The 20,707-nt window shown below is 44.0% G+C and overlaps 1 protein-coding gene across 1 annotated transcript; it reads left to right on the top strand.

The window, feature by feature from the left end:
- The first annotated feature begins 13,271 nt into the window (after positions 1-13,271).
- Positions 13,272-16,190, top strand: LOC142193758 (elongation factor 1-alpha, oocyte form). Its single transcript, XM_075262759.1, has 7 exons — positions 13,272-13,443; positions 13,524-13,703; positions 14,405-14,701; positions 14,899-15,049; positions 15,128-15,384; positions 15,470-15,704; positions 16,055-16,190. The coding sequence occupies exons 1-7, from the start codon at positions 13,300-13,302 to the stop codon at positions 16,174-16,176; spliced, it is 1,386 nt and encodes a 461-aa protein (XP_075118860.1). The 5' UTR covers positions 13,272-13,299; the 3' UTR covers positions 16,177-16,190.
- Positions 16,191-20,707: the final 4,517 nt, after the last annotated feature.

Here is a 20,707-nt window from a genome sequence, read left to right as displayed (position 1 = left end):
ATGGCATGTGATTTCCCTTTGGCAGCTGTAGCACTGCAATGGTTAATGTCTTGCTATGGGCGTGAATGAGTTGCCGTGTAGTGAAAGGACTGAGTGTGACCCCTAGAGGTCATCTTGGAAACTGCCAGCCTCGTAATAGATGTAAAATGTGTTGAAAATCAGTGCAAAATTGTACCAAAGTAACCATAACTAGAGTGTAAAAAGATGTATGTTTGTGGCAGATACATATTATTCACATTAACCCTCCTTAAAGGGGTTGTCCAGGATAAATTGATATTTCTAATCAAAGCTAAACAAGCCCCCAGCCTACTTTCTAATTTACTTAGTATACAAAAAAAATTATATTTGCCTAGATCTCTGGGGCCAGACGCATTTTACGATTTTCCCATGACGTTTGTTTCCGGGTGGGGAGAGAAGGAATGTCAGTTATACTAACCCACCCCATCATATATACTGGTCTTCCAGTCCAGATCTTCTGGGCACGATACCTCAATTTAGGGCTAGTTCACACAGGGGCAATGAGGCAGATTTTGACAGCAGATTTCACCTCAAAATCTGCCTCCATACAATGGTGGTCTATGGAGACTGAGGATGGATTCCGCCTGAGGAAAGCAATAGAAGTGAATGGGAGGCGAAAAACGCCTAGCGTTTTTTTGCAAAAAACCACGACCGAAAACGCCTAGCGTTTTTTACAGTTCATTCACTTTAGGGGAGGGGAAAACCGTCTGGTGTTTTCTGAAGCAGTTTTTACCTCGAAGACCTCGATTGACCCCTCCTCCGCATTACTGCGCGCTCTATTATGTCCCTTAGTGGCCCCTGCATTCAGTATTATGTCCCTTAGTGGCCCCTGCACACAGTATTGTGTCCCTCAGTGGCCCCTGCATGCAGTATTATGTCCCTTAGTGGCCCCTGCACAGTTTTATGTCCCTTAGTGGCCCCTGCACACAGTATTATGTCCATTAGTGGCCCCTGCACACAGTATTATGCCCCTTAGTGGCCCCTGCACACAGTATTATGTCCCTTAGTGGCCCCTGCATGCACTATTATGTCCATTAGTGGCCCCTACACACAGTATTATCCCCCATAGTGGCTCCTGCACACAGTATTATGTCCCACTGTCGACACCAATAAACAATTATTATACTCTGGGGTCTTTACAGACCCCAGAGTATAATAATCGAAGACCCGGGGGAATAAAAACATTAAAAAAAACACTGTTGCTTGCCTGTCCCCCGGCTCCTATGCTGTCGGTTGCCACTCTCGTCCTTCTTTAATGACGTCAGACGTCACATGACCCAGGACGCAGGCCGGGATCACGTGACGTCAGACAACTACCGTAGGCCTGAGGCCTGCACGGATCGTGGAGAGGTAAATAACAGTGTTTGCTACGTTCCCTTACCTCTCCTGGGACTCCGATCATTATACTCGGGGGTCTGATGATGATCTTTGTGGGGCCCGCGGTGTCACTTACCGATCCCGGCCCAGCCAGGATCGGCAAGTAAATAGGGCCGGTTACCGGCTGGAGTAACTTCAGCCGGTAACGGCCTATAAAAAAAAAAAAAAATGTCTACTACCGCAGAGGCCCTGTGGCAGCTGCCTCTGCGGTAGTTACGCCCCTGTTCTTTAATAGCCCTTATATAAATGACCTCCCTTATGTTCTCAATGGCCTCTTTATATGAATAACCCACCTTTCATCCTAAGCGCCTAATCTTTCCTTATAATTCCCCCTCCTAATCATCCCCTTATACTATTAAAAAAAAACAGAACTGCGCTAAAAAAAAAAAAAAAAAAAAGTTATACTCACCTACCTGGGATCCTGATGAATGGAGCCACTGCCACCTCCTCTTTTATGCACAGGGTACACACATAGTATGTCAGCGTCTTGGCGCAGAAAGGCGCGACGCTATGACATCATCATGCCGACAGCAGATGTGTCTAGTCTCTCTATCTTATAAAATGCAAGCCTAAAGAGGCATGAGGTTTACAAGACTGTTAACTTGCAGGATGGGTTAAAAGTAAAGCATTAATAGCGGCCCACACAGATTCAGTGGGCCTAGGGCAGCTGCCCCCCACTAGCTACTCCTCTGCTTTGAGGATAGGGACTTCTCACGCTGCTGCAACCTCCACTCTGCCAATGAGTAACTTTATGGCCTCCTAAGGCTGTTGCTATCTACATATTATATCGATTTGCTACTCTGTAGCCTCCTCACGTTGCTACAACCTCCATACTCTGCCACTGGGTGACTGTATGGGCTCCTAAGGCTGTTGTTACCTTCACATTATAAACTCGCCACTCTGTGGCCTACTCACACTGCTGCCACCTCCGCACTCTGGCACTGGGTGACTATATGGGCTGCTCACAATGCTGCCACCTCCGCACTCTGCCACTGGGTCATTGTATGGCCTCATGAGGTTGCTACCACCTCCAAATTATGCCACTGAGTCACTGTATGGCCTCATAAGGCTGCTGCAACCTCCACACTCTGCCACTGTGTCCAATTAAGTGAAGTGTGCAGTGGTTCTAAGAGTGAAGCCTGTCATGTGTGTGTCATACCCACTCACTGTACTGTTTGACTACCACAGCAAACCCCCATGTGTATTACTGCAAGGCACAGTGTTCTACACCACCATACAGCCTCTCTGCAGCCAGGAAATAGCTGTTTTTTTAACATTATTCCCGCAAATCAATTAGAAAAGAATCAAATCTTTTTGGGAAATCCGGAGAAGCAGCCGAATTGAATTTTCCAAAACTTCGCTCATCTCTAATTAAAACCTCATATGGCTCTTAGAGCAGAAAAATAAACAAGTTATGGGTTTTGGAAGGGGGGAGTCAAATACGAAAATTGAGAAATTCCTCTGGTGGGAAGGGGTTAATGTCATCAACTTAAAGGGATCCTATCATTCAGACGACATTTTTTCTAAGTACCACATCGGAATAGCCTTAAGAAAGGCTATTCTTCTCCTACCTTTCGTTGTCTTCTCCATGCCGCCGTTTGCATACAATCTCGGTTCTTGTCGGTATGTAAATTAGCTCTCTGGCAGCACTGGGGTTGGGTCCCAGCGCTCAGACAGCACTGGAGGCGTCCCCAATGCTGCGAGAGAACTCTCTCCAGCGCCACCTCCATCTTTGTAAGGAACAGCCTTGGGCAGAGGAGACTGCGCATGCCCATAGGCCACGAGAAAATGGCCGCTTGCATAGTATTGTAAGCAGCCATTTTCTCAGGGCCTGTGGGCATGCGCAGTCTGCTCTGCTCGAGGCCTAGAAGTAAGAAGACACCGCCAGAAGAAGAGAATGAAGAGGCCGTTCCTGACTAAGATGGAGGCGGCGCTGGAGAGAGTTCTCTCGCAGCATTGGGGACGCCCCCAGTGCTGTCTGAGCACTGGGGCCCGCCCCCAGTGCTGCAAGAGAGCTAATTTACATACCAACAAGAACAGGGATTGTAGGTGAACGGTGGCACGGAGAAGACAACGAAAGGTAGGAGAAGAATAGCCCTTCTTAACGCTATTCTGACGTGGTACATAGAAAAAATGTTGTCTGAATGATAGGATCCCTTTCAATAAACAGTCTCTCAAAATACATTCCAAAAGGTCTCAAATGAATCATTATATAAAAATGTGGGAAATTTCTTACGATGAAGACCTTGAAGAATCATTTTTTCTGCAAATATTTTTCAAGTGTGGTTTGGTCCTAAAAATCTTCATCTGTATGTTCAACTTTTCTAATTTATTAAATAAAGTTTTGTACATCAAACACGTGAGCTAATAGCTATACCTAATGTGTATGGCCAGCATTAGAGAAAATCAAGTTTGAGGTGTGCATAATGAATTGCAATCAATACTAGATTATAATCAAGCAAGGTTTCATCATCTTTTGTTTAAAAAAAAATAAAAATCTGATGGTTTGTTTTACAACGGGAAAGCTGAAATTTTTAATTTACATAAAAAATGGTATACGTGACACCACATTTAATATACACTTTAGACATTTTTTTTCTCCTCATCTGATAAGAGGATATGATTTAGCGTAAAAGGTGCTGTGGCTTCACATGGAGCACGGATAATATAAACAATAGGAAGAATAACATCAGACCAGATATTTCAAAGATATTCCACATTTATCATCCAGCATAAGCCACTATGGGAAATTTAACGTGTTTTTAGACTGCCAAACAAATCAAGAAAAAATGCTGCCACTCACACATCATGTTAATCACTACCAAACTGGCAAGTGTACATATCAAAGATACCCCTGGAAAATCCGATCAAGGTCTCAAATCTTCTCACCTGCTGCTCTAAAGAACAGCACCCAGGAAAGCCATTCATTGTTAATCACCCCATGTAGTGACATTAGCATTAGAGATCAGATTAATTATCACATTTTCAGCACTTTATTACATAAAAGTATAATGTACACTTTATCATTCCCCCATATATGTTCATAGTGGCCCCTGCACACAGTATTATGCCCCACTAGCCTCTGCCCACGACTTTGTCTGCGTGTTATTGGCGTCAATGATCTGCCTATATTCAGCAAATTGTTGCCATCGATGGATGGCGTGATGTTGGTGTCGATGATCCGCCTGCTCCGGCATTTCAGCAGCTGTCAAGCTGGCCTGCCGCTAAACTCATTCCTCGCGCTGTGCCCGTGATTGTTCCGGCATCTCATCAGCTCGCTGGGACACCATATAATGAGCGTGATCTCCACTTGAGGAGAACTCTGTTGACTTTTGGCTAAGTTCATAGCATGTTTAAAAGTAGCAAACTGCCAATTTGAATTAAAGGTGTTTTCCCATCCAGTGAGTAAGCACTGCCTGGAGCTGATCGGATAATATGTAAATAAGGGACACAATCCACTGAGGGTTAGGTGTGTTTAGAGATAGATAACAGACCTGGCTGAGATAAGCTTCTGCCAGAACAGTGTACTATAGTATGTAAATATAAATTCATAACAGTCGTGAAGCCATGTCATTTACTGGGATAAAAAGTAGCCTATGTTTTAATCAAGGTTACAAACTATGTGCCAAATTTCATTTAAATTCGTTCAGCCGTTTTTGCATGATTGAGGAACAAACACACAAACATCCAAACGCACAAACTTTCACATTTATAATATTAGTAGGATAGAATAGTGGCCCCTGCACAAAGTATTATGCCCCTTATGAACGCCCATGAACAATTATTATACTCTGGGGTCTGAAAAGACCCCCAAAGTATAATAATCGGAAACCAAGAGGGGATACCAACATAAAAAACACTGTTACTTACCTCTCCCTGGCTCCGCTACACTCCTCGGTGGTGTCAGCCATCTTCAATGATGTCCGGGACATCACATGACCCAGGACGCAGGCCCCAGTCATGTGACGTCAGGGACATCACAGAAGTAGGCCCAAAGCCTGTTTGGAACCCGGAGAGGTAAGTAACACTGTTCTTTATGTTCCCTTACCTCTCCCTGTTCTCCGAACGCTATACTTGGGGGTCTGAAAAGACCCCCGAGTATAATAATAGTGTTTGTGGAGCCCAAGACGTCACTTACCGATCCCCCATTGCCAGGATCGGTAAGTAAATACAGCCTATTAAGAAAAAACAAAAACGCAGCAGTAGCGGCTGTCGCCTGGCCCCTTATGTCCTGGGCCCTGTGGTAGCTGCTACCGCAGCTACCCCGGTAGTTACGCCCTTGCTAAAGCTATTCCACAAAAGTCACTGCACTTCAATTTTCCTATTACCTTGTTACAGCTTGTTGACATTGTTAACAATGAAGAAAAATGTATGATGTCCTCTGATGCCTACTAAATTACAGAGCAATTCTCTCCAGAAGTAATAACACTAAGGATATCATATGCTAACATAGGTTCCATGCACAGGGTGTTACCATGAACATGAGGCATGTTAACCCCTTCCCACCACAGGAATTTTTTGATTTTAATTTTTGACTCCCCCCCCCCCCACCCATGTGAGAGCTTAATGTTTGCCGGACAAACTGTTCTTCATGATGCTACTATTTATTATTCTGTACAATGTACTGGGAAGCTGGAAAAAATTCAGAGTGGGGGAGGATTTGAAGAAAAAGTGCATTTGTGCAACATTCTTACAGGTTGCAACAAGAATAACATGTCACCTGTATTCCATGTTTCAGTACGATTCTTACACAGTATATTTACATATTCCCCTTAACAAAAATCTAAAACGGTGTAAAAGAAGTATTTTCTAAAAGTTGCCATATTCTGACACCTCAAACTTTTTTATACTTCACTGTACAGGGATGCCTAGGGCGTCTTTTTGTGGGTCCAGGTTTTCTTTTTTTAGTTATACCATTTGCTTTGATCACTTTTTATTAAAATTTTTATCACAGGCAAATCAGAGAAAAAACGGCAGTTTGACACTTTTGATTGTTTTTGTCCCGCTATGGTGTTTACCGTACAGGAAAAATATTGCTATCGATGTGTAGTTCGGGCACTTTTGGACACAGGGACACCTAATGTCTATGTGTTTCACTGTATTTAAGTACTTTTATATGTGTTCTGGGAAAAGGGGCGATTTGAATTTTTTATATTTTTGTATAGTTTTTATATTTTTTTACTTTTTAAATTTTTAGCATTTATTAGACCCCCTTAGGGTGCATTCACACGATGTCTTTTGGCACGTAATGTGCCACGTAGACGCCGCGGGATCTTTTGCGGGCCGTATACGCTCCCATTGTTTTCAATTCTATTTTGCGGCCATGATTCTGCGGCGGCCGCAAAATAGCACCATGTATACGGTACCGGGTCCCATTGAAAACAATGGGAGCGTATACGGCCCGCAAAAACTCCCGCGGCGTCTACGTGCCACATTACCCAGGGGGTCTGATCACTTATGCAATAGAAAGAAATTACAGACAGGCCTGAGAGCCTTTACAAGGCTCCCAGTTGTCATAGTAACGGGACACTGGCCCCGGAGCTTGCTCGAGGTGCTGGAAATCCCCGGTAAAATGGTGGCGCACAACTGGATACAGTGGATGTCGGGAAGGGTTTAATCATTGAATATGAACAACAAAAGTTGTCTGAAACAAGGGATAGAAAATTTAAATAAATAAATGGTGCCTCGGTCAGTTTTGACTGAGGCGCAGAGTAGGTTAATGCCCGTGATGAGTGTGGATGATTGATCAACTCCCCTGAGCCTCTGCTTATTATAGTCTGGTGTTTAAAGTTATTTTCAGATGTGTGTGGTCTGAATGAAACCACCATATGAACCTTGAGAGGTTTGCCCCCAAAAATACTTTCAGTGCCACCCCCTCAGGGACTTGGTAATCTGCCACCTAAGGCCTGTTGTCTCAAGGGATCCCCCACTACCATATGACCTGGTACCAGTGCACCACTTGCCCTATGGTTAAAGTGACCCTGGAGGTGGATCTGGATAAGAATGGGGATCAGTGATGAAATATCAGGCTGGCTTATGTGTCACTGTGTGGAGGCCAATGAAAGAGTCGATATACTGTGTGAAGTCCAATAAAAGTGGAAATATACTGTGTAAGAGACAATACAGAGAGGGTGTTATTAGTATGGGAGTAATGAGGCTTTATACTGTGTGGGGACTAGTAAAGGGGTAGTATATTGCTTGGGGGCCAGTAAAAGGACAATATAGTGTATAGGGCCAGTAAAAGGGTCTTAATACTGTGTTCTGGAAAATACAAGGGGCAGTATACGGTGTGTGGGCCAGTAAAAGGGGTGTTATACTATGTGAAACAGTCCTGTGTAAAATATGGAAGGATGGAGCATAGGAAGCTTGGTATTTTATTGGACAGGACAACATAATATGTAGCGCTATTTTGTACAGATTTTCTTCCCTTCAAAATTTAGATTATAGGGCCCCATAACTAATTTTGCTTAGGGCCCCTGAAATGCCAAGTTCATCCTTGAATAAAAGGGCTGTTTTGGCATTGTTAGGCCCCCAATATGCCATAGCAATGGGCATTTTTCCATAGCAAAGCCAAGGAGTAGAGCGAGGACAGTCTCATCATCCAAAATTGGAGCTGAACTAGAAGACTTCCTATTATTAAAAGTTCCAAATTGGCGCAACAGGGGAGCAGCATCTACATTAGGGCATTTCACCTTCTTCTGCATTGAATTCACTGCTAGAAGTTATGTCTGCCCAGATAACCTATTTAGGCTGAGGCTACATATTGTGGAAAATATGTTTTTTAATGTTGCAGATTTTACTGTTTTTGTTTGTTTGTTTTAGCCAAAGCCAAGAGTGGTTTGAAAAGGAATGGGAAATATAAGCAAACAATTATACTTCCTTTCCGCTAAATCCATTCCTGACTTTGGCTCAAAAAACTGTGCAAAATCTGCAACAAAAGAAGCTTTTCAGCAACTTGTGGCCTCAGCCTTAAAATGCTGATATTTATATTTAAAAAAAACACAACAACTTTGTACTGGTATAGGGACCTACTAGACATGTTTGTGAACTTGTTTCTCTCTGCACACCAGCATCTATATTAGTGCTATTTCACATTGTATTACAGTGAGTACACTGCCAGAAGTGTTGGCTCTACATACATCTCTGTTAAGAAGCATATATTATCTCCAGATCTCCACTGGAATTTATGTTTTATTCTCTTTCACAAAAAAAAAATCCCAACATGGATTAATTTGTTATTAAGCAGACCCAAAGGGATCCCCATATACCATATTGACTAAGAGAGAACATTGGGTTTATGTTATGGTGCATTTCTTTGGTTTAGTTTAAATAAAACAGACCACCTTTTTTCAAAAACAAGAATTTACAAGTCACCCACCAGCCTATTGTTCCCAAAACCTGAGAAGCACCTTTGTTTCTGGTATTGCATATTCAAGTTCCTTAGCATTAGATAACATTTCTTTAGGAAGCATTCATTTTCACATGGGTCATGTAAAACAACTTTTTTGACTATGCAACCAGACCCTTTGCAGATCACACCAGGTAGTATACATTTGCATATAATAGCACAATGGCAAAGAGCCTTGCTGTCTGACACTAGGTCCATTCTCAATTAACTAACATGTGAATCCGGAGTACTGTATATTGATCAGCCTTTCAGAGAACAATACGTCTGATGAAATACTGGAATTACAAAAGCTATCAGTGGTGTCTATAGTGATAACAATACTGTGATACTTACATGCATAGGACATAGGAGTACAATCTCACATTAAATCATTCATGCAGTAGTTGTACTCTGTAGTGCTCACATTGTGCATTTAGGTCAATAGTGGTAAGTCAAAATCAGGATTGGAGCCTAAATTTAACAAAAGAATTTACAATATTTTTATTAGTTGCATCCAACCCTGATATTGTCTTCAAAGTATTTATGCAAAACGTTGACCTTATCTGTAATGTATGGGAAAAAAAGCATTATACCTGACTGGTCTTTGATAGAAGATAGGTCTTTTAGAATGGAAGTTGCTTTGTCCTTCATTCTGGCGAATACGTGAAGCCCTAAACTAGGGCTTGGTTTTGTTTCAGGCAGACATTCAAAAGCATATCAGGAGGTATACACATGTTTGTTGGTGCATCATGACTTCAACCAGGATTATTACTCAATTTAAACCATACCACCAGTTATACACAATTTTCTAAATGAATAATGCATATAAATTTAAGAAACGTTGTAATATATCTTTATTAAAGAGATCTGTTTCCTTCACCACTTATTAAGCTGACTGCCTGTTTACATTATATCTATCTCTGTATTCAACTTCACACATACAACTCTATGGAGCAGGAAGGGGTTGAGTAGGGAGCTGTATATACATATAAGTTATACAAAAGGAGCTATATATGTTCCTATCCCATAAGAGTGTTTTCAGGTACAATGCCACCTCCTAAATGGCAAGATTCACGTGTAAACTGTTAAGATTTCAAAACATTCCTAAATTTCTATGAAAGTACTGTATATACTCGAGTATAAGCCTAGTTTTTCAGCACAGTTTTTGTGCTGAAAAAGCCCCCCTCGGCTTATACTCAAGACAAGCAAAAAATATATATATTTTTAATTTTTTTTTTTTTTTTCTTTTGGGGGGGGGGGGGGGTCTATGACCAGCCGCAACAGTAATGTATAGAATCTCCCATAAAATAGTGAGAAAAAAAAAAGCTTTAGAAAAATATAATAAAAAAAATAAAATAAAAGTTCTGAATCCCTCCTTTCCCTAGAATACATGTAGAAGTAGAAAATGACTGTGAAACACATACACATTAGGTATCCCTGTGTCTGAAAGTGCCCGGTCTACTGAATATAGGGTATCTGCAGTGCTCCTGTTCCGTTGGGAAGGGGTTAATAGGAGCACTGCAGATATGCTATATTCAGCTAGGCTGAATTCCAAGTGGGGGAAAAAACCCAGTCCTCAAGCTCAGGGAAGGGGCAAACAGACAACCAAAACACCCCCTCCCCTTGAGTCAATAAGTTTTCTCAGTTTTCTGTGGTAAAATTAGGGGCCTCGGCTTATATTCGGGTCGGCTTATACTCGAGTATATACGGTAAATATGCTATAAATTCTACATGAAAATCGTTAATAATATATGACATTTCTTCATTACTTCAAACATTGCCTTGAAGCCATAGTGGGATACTGAACAGCTCACTATATCCTGGTAACTTCTTCACCAATAATAGGTCAAGTGTAATGTTTTTCTTTCATGCAAAAGTTATCACCTGTGATCCTCTCACTAACTTTTAGGCCTGGTTCACATCTGCGTTCACTATTTTGTTCGGGAAGTCTGCTTGGGGACCCCCGAACAGAATACCGAACGCAGTAAAAAGCGGTGAGCAGTGAAACCACAAGGACCACATAGACTATAATGGGGTCCGTGTGTTTTCCGCGCGGTGTCCGAACAAATCATGCGAAGACAAAAGTACTTCAAGCAGCACTTTTCTGCCCGCATGATTCCTGCAGACACTGTGCAGAAAATACACAGACCCCGTTAGTTTATGGGGTCCGTGTGGTTTCATTGCTCATTGCTTTTTAATGCGTTCGGTATTCCGTTCGGGGATCCCCAAGCGGACTTCCCAAATGGAATACTGAACGTAGATGTGAACCAGGCTTTACCTCATGGAAGGAGGATTAATAATTAAGATTAATAATAGCACTGGCTGATTAGATGTAGGAATCTTAAATAGTTGGCTGTTCTCCCCTTGATCCACATGAATAGTTTGGTAAATATGCAGGGCAGAAATTTAGTCACTGTTCACACTGTGTGTGTGCTTTTGGCGGTTTAACTCACTCTGAGCTGTTGTTACTAAGGCTTCATTGCACACAGCATTAAGTTTGTATATGACGGGCTGTGTGATGTATTGATTAGTATGTCACTCTGTCTAGTGTGGTCATGAAGTTTTTGCTTTGGGAAGTTTATGGAAGTTGAATCATGTTATGTCTCCTAATAGGCATAACAGAGTTGCATCTGGTGATTTACACTAAAGCCGGTTGCACAGAACCGTGTGCTTTGGGCCGGTCGTGAATTAAAGGCACAAGAACCATGCGGGACACACAAACATGTCACCTGTGTGCCGCCCATGCTTCCACGGCCCCTTTCATTAAATGAATAGGAGCCACGGAAGCAAGCGCCACAAAATAGGACAGGAATGGGGCCTGTTCTATATTTTGCAGCCCGAACTGTTGTCCTGCACATCTGAGCATGTACTTTACGGTCATGTATATAGGCCCATAGAAATGAATGGATCGGTGTACTATCTGAGAAATGGTCGTGCCATGGTCGTGCAAACGGCCTAAGGGTGCATTCAGACTACGTAACGCCGGGCGTGTATGAGAGCCGTACACGCCGGCATTACGGCAGACTGCCGAACACTTCCCATTCACTTCAATGGGAGCGCTCGTAAACGCCGCTGTTACGAGCGCTCCCATTGAAGTGAATGGGAAGTGTTCGGCAGTCTGCTGTAACGCCGGCGTGTACGGCTCTCATACACGCCCGGCGTTACGTAGTGTGAATGCACCCTTAGGGTGACGTTGTAGTTTATGTGAAACAAAATGGCAAGATAAGAGCGACTCCCTAGAAATACACCGATGACAAGCCTGGGAGCCTTCAATAGGTTCCTGGCTGTTATAACAACATTGTGATGCCCATACACCCCCCAGTAAGTAGATGCTTCGCTCACATTTGACAGAGGGATCTGTAAGGGAGCCCTCACACGGAGTAAACGCGCGTGTATTTTTGCAAAATACACGTGTAAAAATACACGTGTAAAAATAAGACTCCCATTGACTTCAATGACATAGGGGCGTATTTTTACACGTGTAAAAAATATCATTGAAGTCAATGGGAGTCTTATTTGTACACGTGTATTTTTACACGTGTATTTTGCAAAAATACACGCGCGTTTACTCCGTGTGGAGGCTCCCTAAGGTTAATGCCCATGATAAGTGTGGGCACTGTTTAGTGTTTATACACTATTACTGTGGACATTGGAAAAGGGTTAAGGGCTCGTTGCTGGGAGAAAGAAGGAGCTTGTGTAACTTGTAAGGTTAGGTTCACACCTGCGCATGGATTCTGTTCAGAGATTCTGTAACCCACTCCGCTTGAAAAATAAGGAGATAAAAGTCCTTCAAGGAGGACTTTTATCTTAGCATTTTTCGGGCACAAATCCAAATGACCCCATTATAATCTATAAGGTCCACGGATAACTGCTTTTTAAGCGGATTGGGTCTGTTTTTTTGGCCCTGGGTGCAGGTGTGAACTAGTGTCTGGAGTCTCTGTCCTTTGCTGGCAAGGGTCTATGGTACAGGCAATGTGACTAGGTGGCTGCCCCATGAGGGCCAAACTAACAGCACATGGGTCAAAGAGGACTGAAGTGCTGCTTGTGGCTAGGTGAGCGCCATATTGCATACTATCCCACCAGTGCTAATGGCGGACTGCTGATGCTCTGAAGACACACAGGATAACAAATACCTGGCTGTGCTTGGAAACCAGGATCCAGCTGGAAATGGCAGAATATAATGTAATATAAGGCCTAGGAAATATCTACACCCTAATAACTTATAGTATATGTAGTAACGTATGGCGGGACATACCAGACGAACGACATACAATTAATATTCAGCGTTACAACCTAAGACGACGAGCTGTACTCCACGTGATAAGTAGGCGGGGATAGCAGGCTTCCTAAACAACACATTGTCCAATCACAGCACTCTGCCTCCCGCTGCTAGCTTTGCCATTGGTCTTTCTCTAAACCCCGCCTCTCTGAAGTCCTTTAAATCTCTGGCGCTGCTGCAGTTTCTTCACTCGCTACCTCAACCCTCTACACGGGTGTGTTGCTGAGCTTCTGCTGCAATGGGAAAAGAGAAGATTCACATTAACATCGTGGTCATTGGCCATGTCGACTCCGGGAAGTCCACCACCACCGGGCACCTGATCTACAAGTGCGGCGGGATCGATAAGAGGACCATCGAAAAGTTCGAGAAAGAAGCGGCTGAGGTGAGCGGTGTGGGCTACAGGTATATGATGTGATGCTCGAACGTGTTAAGTGCCTTTTACTGACTCGGTTATTTTTACAGATGGGCAAAGGTTCATTCAAATACGCCTGGGTGCTGGACAAGCTGAAGGCTGAGCGGGAGCGAGGTATCACTATCGATATTTCCCTTTGGAAGTTCGAGACTAGCAAGTACTACATCACCATCATTGATGCCCCCGGACATCGGGACTTCATCAAGAACATGATCACTGGCACCTCACAGGTAAGCTGCATTGTGTGGGTGACATGGCTTCCTCCAGGTGTGCATTACACTAGGCTTTATACAGAGCCTTGGTAGCTGAAGGTGAGCTGTCCTCAGCTGACTTGCCCTGTGGATGAAGATTAGGAGATATAGACCAAACTTCTGTGGCCTGGTGGTGTACCAGTCTGTGTGCCAACTACTTCTGGGCTCTTAGGAGGTGCTGGCTAGCATCAGCTTCTGTTACCTTTCATTAATTTGAGATCACTAATTAATTCTTCACTGTATGCCCATTTATATATTCTAGTTTTGGTATAGACTAGGTTTACATTAAGTATAATATATTAATACAGACCAGAGTATCTTAATATGAAGGAATCTGGAGGTGGGCTTCTGCTTTAAAACTACTCCTGCAGCTAAATGACTAGGAGCCACAGTAGCTTGGGTGCTCCTGGTTGGTCTATACAGGAGTGCTAAATGGCACAGTGCGGAGCACCACAGTTTCAGCAGTTATTCTATGTGAATTGAGGTTTTCTGGCCCCAACAGTGTTTATTTATTGCCGGCCTATCATTATTGGCAATCTATATCAATCTGAGTCTCCTGCGCACAACTTGGCCCTAGGTCTGCACAGTGTATGTAAGTTCCGTACCCTGTTATTGCTATGCGTCCTTATTACAGTTCAGCTTCCACTTGTTCTGTTTCCTAATATTGCCTTTCTCTGCAGGCGGACTGTGCTGTGCTCATTGTGGCTGCTGGCGTGGGAGAGTTTGAAGCTGGAATTTCTAAGAATGGACAAACTCGTGAGCATGCTCTTCTTGCTTTTACGTTGGGAGTTAAACAGCTTATCATTGGTGTGAACAAGATGGATTCCACTGAGCCTCCATACAGCCAGAAGAGGTTTGAAGAAATAACTAAGGAAGTCAGCACCTACATCAAGAAAATTGGCTACAACCCAGCAACAGTTGCCTTTGTGCCTATATCTGGCTGGCATGGAGACAATATGCTGGAATCTAGCAGCAAGGTAAGTCCTTTTCTAATTTAGCTTATGTTAACTCCAGTAGTCTGTATGCTCTTGATGCCTACAAGCTCCAGTTCATATTAATGTCTAACAATGGGTCTAGTAGTCATGATTATCTTGCTTTACTAGGATCCTTTACTGTTTGCTTAATGTAAGGCTATAATAGAATTTAAAGATATAATGCTTGGCTTTGTCTTTAGATGCCCTGGTTCAAAGGGTGGAAGATTGACAGGAAAGAAGGCAATTCCAACGGAGTAACCCTTCTAGAAGCACTAGACTCAATTATTCCACCAGCCCGCCCATTAAGCAAACCTCTGCGTCTACCTCTGCAAGATGTCTACAAAATTGGAGGTAAGTGAAAAGAAATTTAGGCCTGGGGGTAGGATTTACTTTTTGAGGTTTGATATTAACTTATGGGGTTTATTCCAGGAATTGGAACAGTTCCAGTGGGAAGAGTTGAGACTGGTACACTGAAGCCAGGAATGGTGGTCACATTTGCACCTGGTAATGTGACTACAGAAGTAAAGTCTGTAGAAATGCATCATGAAGCCTTACAAGAAGCTACACCTGGAGACAATGTAGGCTTCAATGTTAAGAATATATCTGTTAAGGACATCAGGCGAGGCAATGTTGCTGGTGATAGTAAGAATGACCCACCAATGGAAGCTGGCAGTTTTACAGCTCAGGTAAACTGCACACAAAATTTGACACTTACTACTTTCCTTAATTTACTACTTTTCATGTATTGACTGGCCTGCTTTATACCTACAGGTAATCATCCTAAATCACCCGGGGCAGATAAATGCTGGTTATGCCCCAGTTCTGGACTGTCACACTGCCCATATAGCTTGTAAGTTTGCAGAGCTGAAGGAAAAAATTGACCGTCGATCAGGCAAGAAACTGGAGGACAATCCCAAAAGCTTGAAGTCTGGGGATGCTGCTATTATTGAGATGATTCCTGGAAAGCCAATGTGTGTGGAAACCTTCTCTTCATACCCTCCCCTTGGTAAGAAATGCATAGCTCTCCTAAATGTGCCAACTGGTCTGAACTCAGCATATTGTAAACATATCAACTTACAAACAAAAAAAAACAAAACTTAAGTCCTGTGCAAGGAGTAAGAACTACATAGTGTCCTTCCTACATGCAGCCCTGCATACATGGAGTTCTTGTACAAGCTCCTAGGAGAGTGACTTATAGGCCTATTTGGGACACTAAACCATGGGGTCTCCAGGAGGCTAGTACCCCAAATAGACCTGATGGGTTTCCTTAAGGGACTGAATAGGACTAAGAATACATGCTATTGACTTCCAGCAAACTAATGTGAATTTTTTTTTTTTTTTTTTTTTTTTTTACAGGTCGGTTTGCTGTTCGTGACATGAGGCAAACGGTGGCTGTTGGAGTCATTAAAGCTGTGGATAAGAAAGCAGCAACTACTGCAAAGATGACCAAATCTGCCATAAAAGCTACCAAGAAGTGATTTATTTCATTCTGTCAGAGTAACTTATTTTTTTTTTCTGTAAAGTGTTTAATAAAACTGGCAAAGCTTAATTTCTTGTGGTCTGTTTAAAGGTCGTTCTTGGCCCTATAATGAGAACTTCCCAACCTTTTTTGGTGTTTGTGCTTAGAGGTGTGGGTTTTTTTTTTTTTTTTCTCCATAGACACTACCCTTAACCACAGGATAGAGGGGAGGGATAAGTGTCACGTCACAGGGGTGGGTGGGATGACTCCTTTCAATTACAGAACATCAGCATTGCACTAGTATATACTGCCTTTTATAGATTTCAGTCTGCTTCATGACTCATTAATTGTAGGAATTTCTGGCTGTAACCAATGCATATTATTGGCTGGCATGCATAGTATATGTGGGATACCTGTGTATCTGCTGACCATGGGATGTACCCCCGGGGTACACATACTGTGATTTGAGAACCACTGAAGTGTCAAATGGAAGAAAAAAAACACTCTGGTTAGGGACTAAACTCATAATGCTTTGTAACATACCTGTACATGATATGCATTAAGTGGGCATGCTAATGTCCACACCTTGGACAATTGGAATCTGAACAATACCCCATGTGTCACGTTATTTGGATATTACAAACTATTAAAAAATTTGTATCTTTGGAATTCTCTGAGGGACAGAAAGGGAGTTAAATTAAGGTTGTTGCTCTACTGACCATCTGTTAGAGACCAACATCCATTGCATAAACTTGAAGCAATGGGCTGTAAAGAGCCTCTAATGCAGTAAGGGCTTAACACCCTTGGTCTCGCCTCTCTCTCATACAAAACATGTGCCTGAGGCTACCCTGTTTCCCTGAAGTCTTATATTAAATTCTCTTCTGAAATATATGACCTGTCTTATTTTCAGGGAATGTCTTATGCAGCGGGGTATGACTGCCGGTTGTAGGTGGTCCGGGGGGGTGTCTTATTTTTGGGGAAACGGGGTTGGTATACTACAGAACTATTTCAAAGGCATGACTTGTGTGCAAATATTGGTAATGGGATGGAGGGATCTCAAACTACATATCCCCCAAATAAACTTCTAATTCTCTGCTCCAAAAGCCACAGCGCTCCTTCACACTTGTGCCCTGCCCTTGTGTGTAGGTTATGCCGACATGTATGACATTTTTGTACCCAGTATAACATACTTAATGTCATATTTTGGTATAAATTGCTGTTTGAGTACAGAGGGAAAGGAACACCATTTGGTTTTTGGAGCACAGATTTAGATGGTTTGGCTTTTGGACAGCATGCCACTTTTGCAAAGCCCTGAATTGACAGTTAAGTCGAATTCTGTGATCCCATTTTGGAAGCTACACCCCTAAATGAATTTTATCCAGTGAATGCTTATTCCCAAGATAAGAGAATCCTTTAGTCTCACAGTGGGGAAATTTCAGTATGTTACAGCAGCAGAGTAATACAGATACAGGATAACACACAGTAATATATTAAACGTAGACACACATATGCTGAGAAGATATACTAGGAGTCCATAGCAGCTAAGGAACAGAAGAAGGAAGACTTCATAATCAAGCAGGGAGGGGTAGGCCATAAACCAGGAGCCCCAGTTACCATTCCAGGGAAGTGGGACCCATCAGGTGAGATTCAACTCACCAGATCTCTATAGTCCAGGGTACCTTTAAAGAAGATCCAAGGTGTCTAGGCATTGATGAAAGCTCAATGCACGTCCTGAAGAGACACCGTGAGATCTTCCACTCCCTGGATATCCTCCACCCTACGAATCCAATAGAGGGAATGTGCACTCTGCAACTTCCAGAGCGCAGGAATACATGCTCTGGTGGCTCCAGGATCCACGGCGGAAGCTGCTCTCCTTCTGGGAGATCTGGCTTGCCAACATTGACGTTGAATGGGTCCGAGAGATGGTGTCATCTGGCTATTCAAGTTCTTCTCTATTCCTTGCAGAAGATTTTTTTTCTGTCCACTTTGCCTTCTTCCCCAGCTCAAGCAATCACCATTCTACAGGACGTCTGCGCTCAATGGTAGGGCATCAATATCCCCTTGCCCGCTTCAGAGCGTTTCCAGAGCTTTTATTCTAACCTGTTCACTGTTCCCAAGGACGACGGCTCCCTTCGCCCCATCCTGGGTCTGAAGGAACTCAACTGGTTTATCTGTGTCTGCAGGTTTTGCATGGAGTCCCTGTGGTTGGTGGTGGCATCCCTGAAGACCACTGAATTCCTGTCGTCCATCGACACTTACCTCCATATTCACATTGCACTGTGCCATCAGTGCGTTCTTTGTTTTGCGGTGGGATCATAATAGTAGTAGTAGTATAATAATCGGCGGACCGGGAGAGGTAAGGGAACGTAAAAAACACTGTTACTTACCTCTCCACGATCCTGATATGGCCTCCTTCATACTTGTCCGACGTCACATGAACCCGGCCTGCTTCCCGGGTCATGTGACGTCCGACGTCATTAAAGGAGGACGAGAATGGCGGCCGACAGCATAGGAGCCGGGGGACAGGTAAGCAACTGGTTTTTCTAATGTTTTTATTCCCCCGGGTCTCTGATTATTATACTCTGGGTCTGAAAAGAACCCAGAGTATAATAATTGTTTATGGGTGTCCACAGTGGGACATAATACTGTGTGCAGGGGCCACTAAGGGACATAATACTGTGTGCAGGGGCCACTAAGGGACATAATACTGTGTGCAGGGGCCACTATGCAACATAATATTGTGTGCAGGGGCCACTATGCAACATAATACTGTGTGCAGGGGCCACTATGCAACATAATACTGTGTGCAGGGGCCACTATGGGGGATAATACTGTGTGCAGGGGCCACTAAGGGACATAATACTGTGTGCAGGGGCCACTAAGGGACATAATACTGTGTGCAGGGGCCACTAATGGACATAATACTGTGTGCAGGGGCCACTAATGGACATAATACTGTGTGCAGGGGCCACTAATGGACATAATACTGTGTGCAGGGGCCACTAATGGACATAATACTGTGTGCAGGGGCCACTAATGGACATAATACTGTGTGCAGGGGCCACTATGGAGTATAATACTGTGTGCAGGGGCCACTAATGGACATAATACTGTGTGCAGGGGCCACTAATGGAAATAATACTGTGTGCAGGGGCCACTAATGGACATAATACTGTGTGCAGGGCTTACTAAGGGACATAATAGAGTGCAGAGGACGGGGTCGGTCGAGGTCTTCGGTGTAGGTTGGGGGGACCATGTCAAAAGTTCGCCACGGGGCCCCGCCATTCCTAGTTACGCCACAGGTGTATGGAATTCCTGGGCATGAGCCTCGATACACACCAGGGCAAGATTCTCCTCCCGGAGTCCAAGATCCTTGCCCTCTGCTCAGGTGTGTCCTGCCTTTGCAGGAACTCTCTGTATTCTCTTTGTTTCTGTTTAAGAGGAAGGACAAGTACAGAAGGTGGAAGTCCAAACAGGGGAGGTCGAAAATGGCAGCAGCAATGGCCGAGGGTCCTGGGACCTGGCTATGTAGCTGTGGCACACGTGGTTCTGGCAGGAATCATAGAGGTCGACATCCAGCGACTTGACCTCTTTGGTGGCTTTTCTCCCCAGGGATCTCACAGATGCAGTCCTTTCTTCCCCTCCATTGGCAGGTGATTTGGGGAGCATTAAATTGGTGACAGATGAAGGGGGACATTAAGCTGGTGGCAGATAAAAGGGGATATTAAACTTGGGGCAGATGGTTGGAGGGAGGGGGGGGACATTAATCTTAGGACAAATTGAGGAGTGGAAATTAAAATGGGGGGGCGCAGATGGAGGGTGACATTAAACTGGGGACAACTGGAGAAGGACATTAAACCATGGGGAGTAGCTGGAGGGGGACATGTCTGCCTCTAGTTGCCCCAATTTATTGTCCCCCTCCAACTACCCCCAGTGTTTAATGTCGCCCTCCAGCTGCCCCATAGTTTAATGCCCCCCTCCAGCTGCCCCAGTTTAATGTCTAGTTTTCGTCAGTTTAAACTGGGGTACAAGGAGGGCAATTGGAGGGGAACATTATAATGTAGTACATTGTATAATGCACACAATATTAGGGAGACTGTAAGAGCATTATCATACCTCCCAACCGTCCCGATTTCCGCGGGACAGTCCCGATTTGGGTGACATGTCCCGCGGTCCCGGTTGGAGGGAGGTATGTCCCGATTTCAACTCAGATCTGCGTCGAGAGGACGCAGATCTGAGTTGAACACATATGCGGCTGAAGGAAGGAGCTGACACAGGTCAGCTCCTCGCTTCGCCGCTGCCCGCCTCTCTCCCTGACACATGCGGCTGAAGCTGCTCGCGTGCTCGCTTCGCCACTGCGTATCTCTCTCGCTGACACATGCGGCTGAAGCGAGGAGCTGACCTGTGTCAGCTCCTCGCTTCACTGCTGCCGCCGGCTCCTGGACTTGTAGACGCGATGTACAAGCCAGGAGCCGGCAGCAGCGGCGAAGCGAGGAGCTGACACATGTGTCAGTGAGAGAGAGACGCAGTGGCGAAGCGAGCACGCGAGC

This window comes from Leptodactylus fuscus, chromosome 2 (genome assembly GCF_031893055.1).
Source record: "Leptodactylus fuscus isolate aLepFus1 chromosome 2, aLepFus1.hap2, whole genome shotgun sequence".
Classification (NCBI taxonomy): domain Eukaryota; kingdom Metazoa; phylum Chordata; class Amphibia; order Anura; family Leptodactylidae; genus Leptodactylus; species Leptodactylus fuscus.
The sequence above is the reverse complement of the archived record's forward strand: the minus strand, read 5'-3'. Positions and strand labels throughout refer to the sequence as shown.

What these genes read in the sequence shown, in the direction of transcription:
- LOC142193758 (XM_075262759.1), top strand. Translation starts at nt 13,300, where the DNA reads ATGGGAAAAGAGAAGATTCACATTAACATCGTGGTCATTGGCCATGTC. An exon ending in TGCTGGAATCTAGCAGCAAG is followed by an intron (nt 14,702 to 14,898) that starts GTAAGTCCTTTT and finishes CTTTGTCTTTAG; the next exon opens with ATGCCCTGGTTCAAAGGGTG. An exon ending in CTCTTCATACCCTCCCCTTG is followed by an intron (nt 15,705 to 16,054) that starts GTAAGAAATGCA and finishes TTTTTTTTACAG; the next exon opens with GTCGGTTTGCTGTTCGTGAC.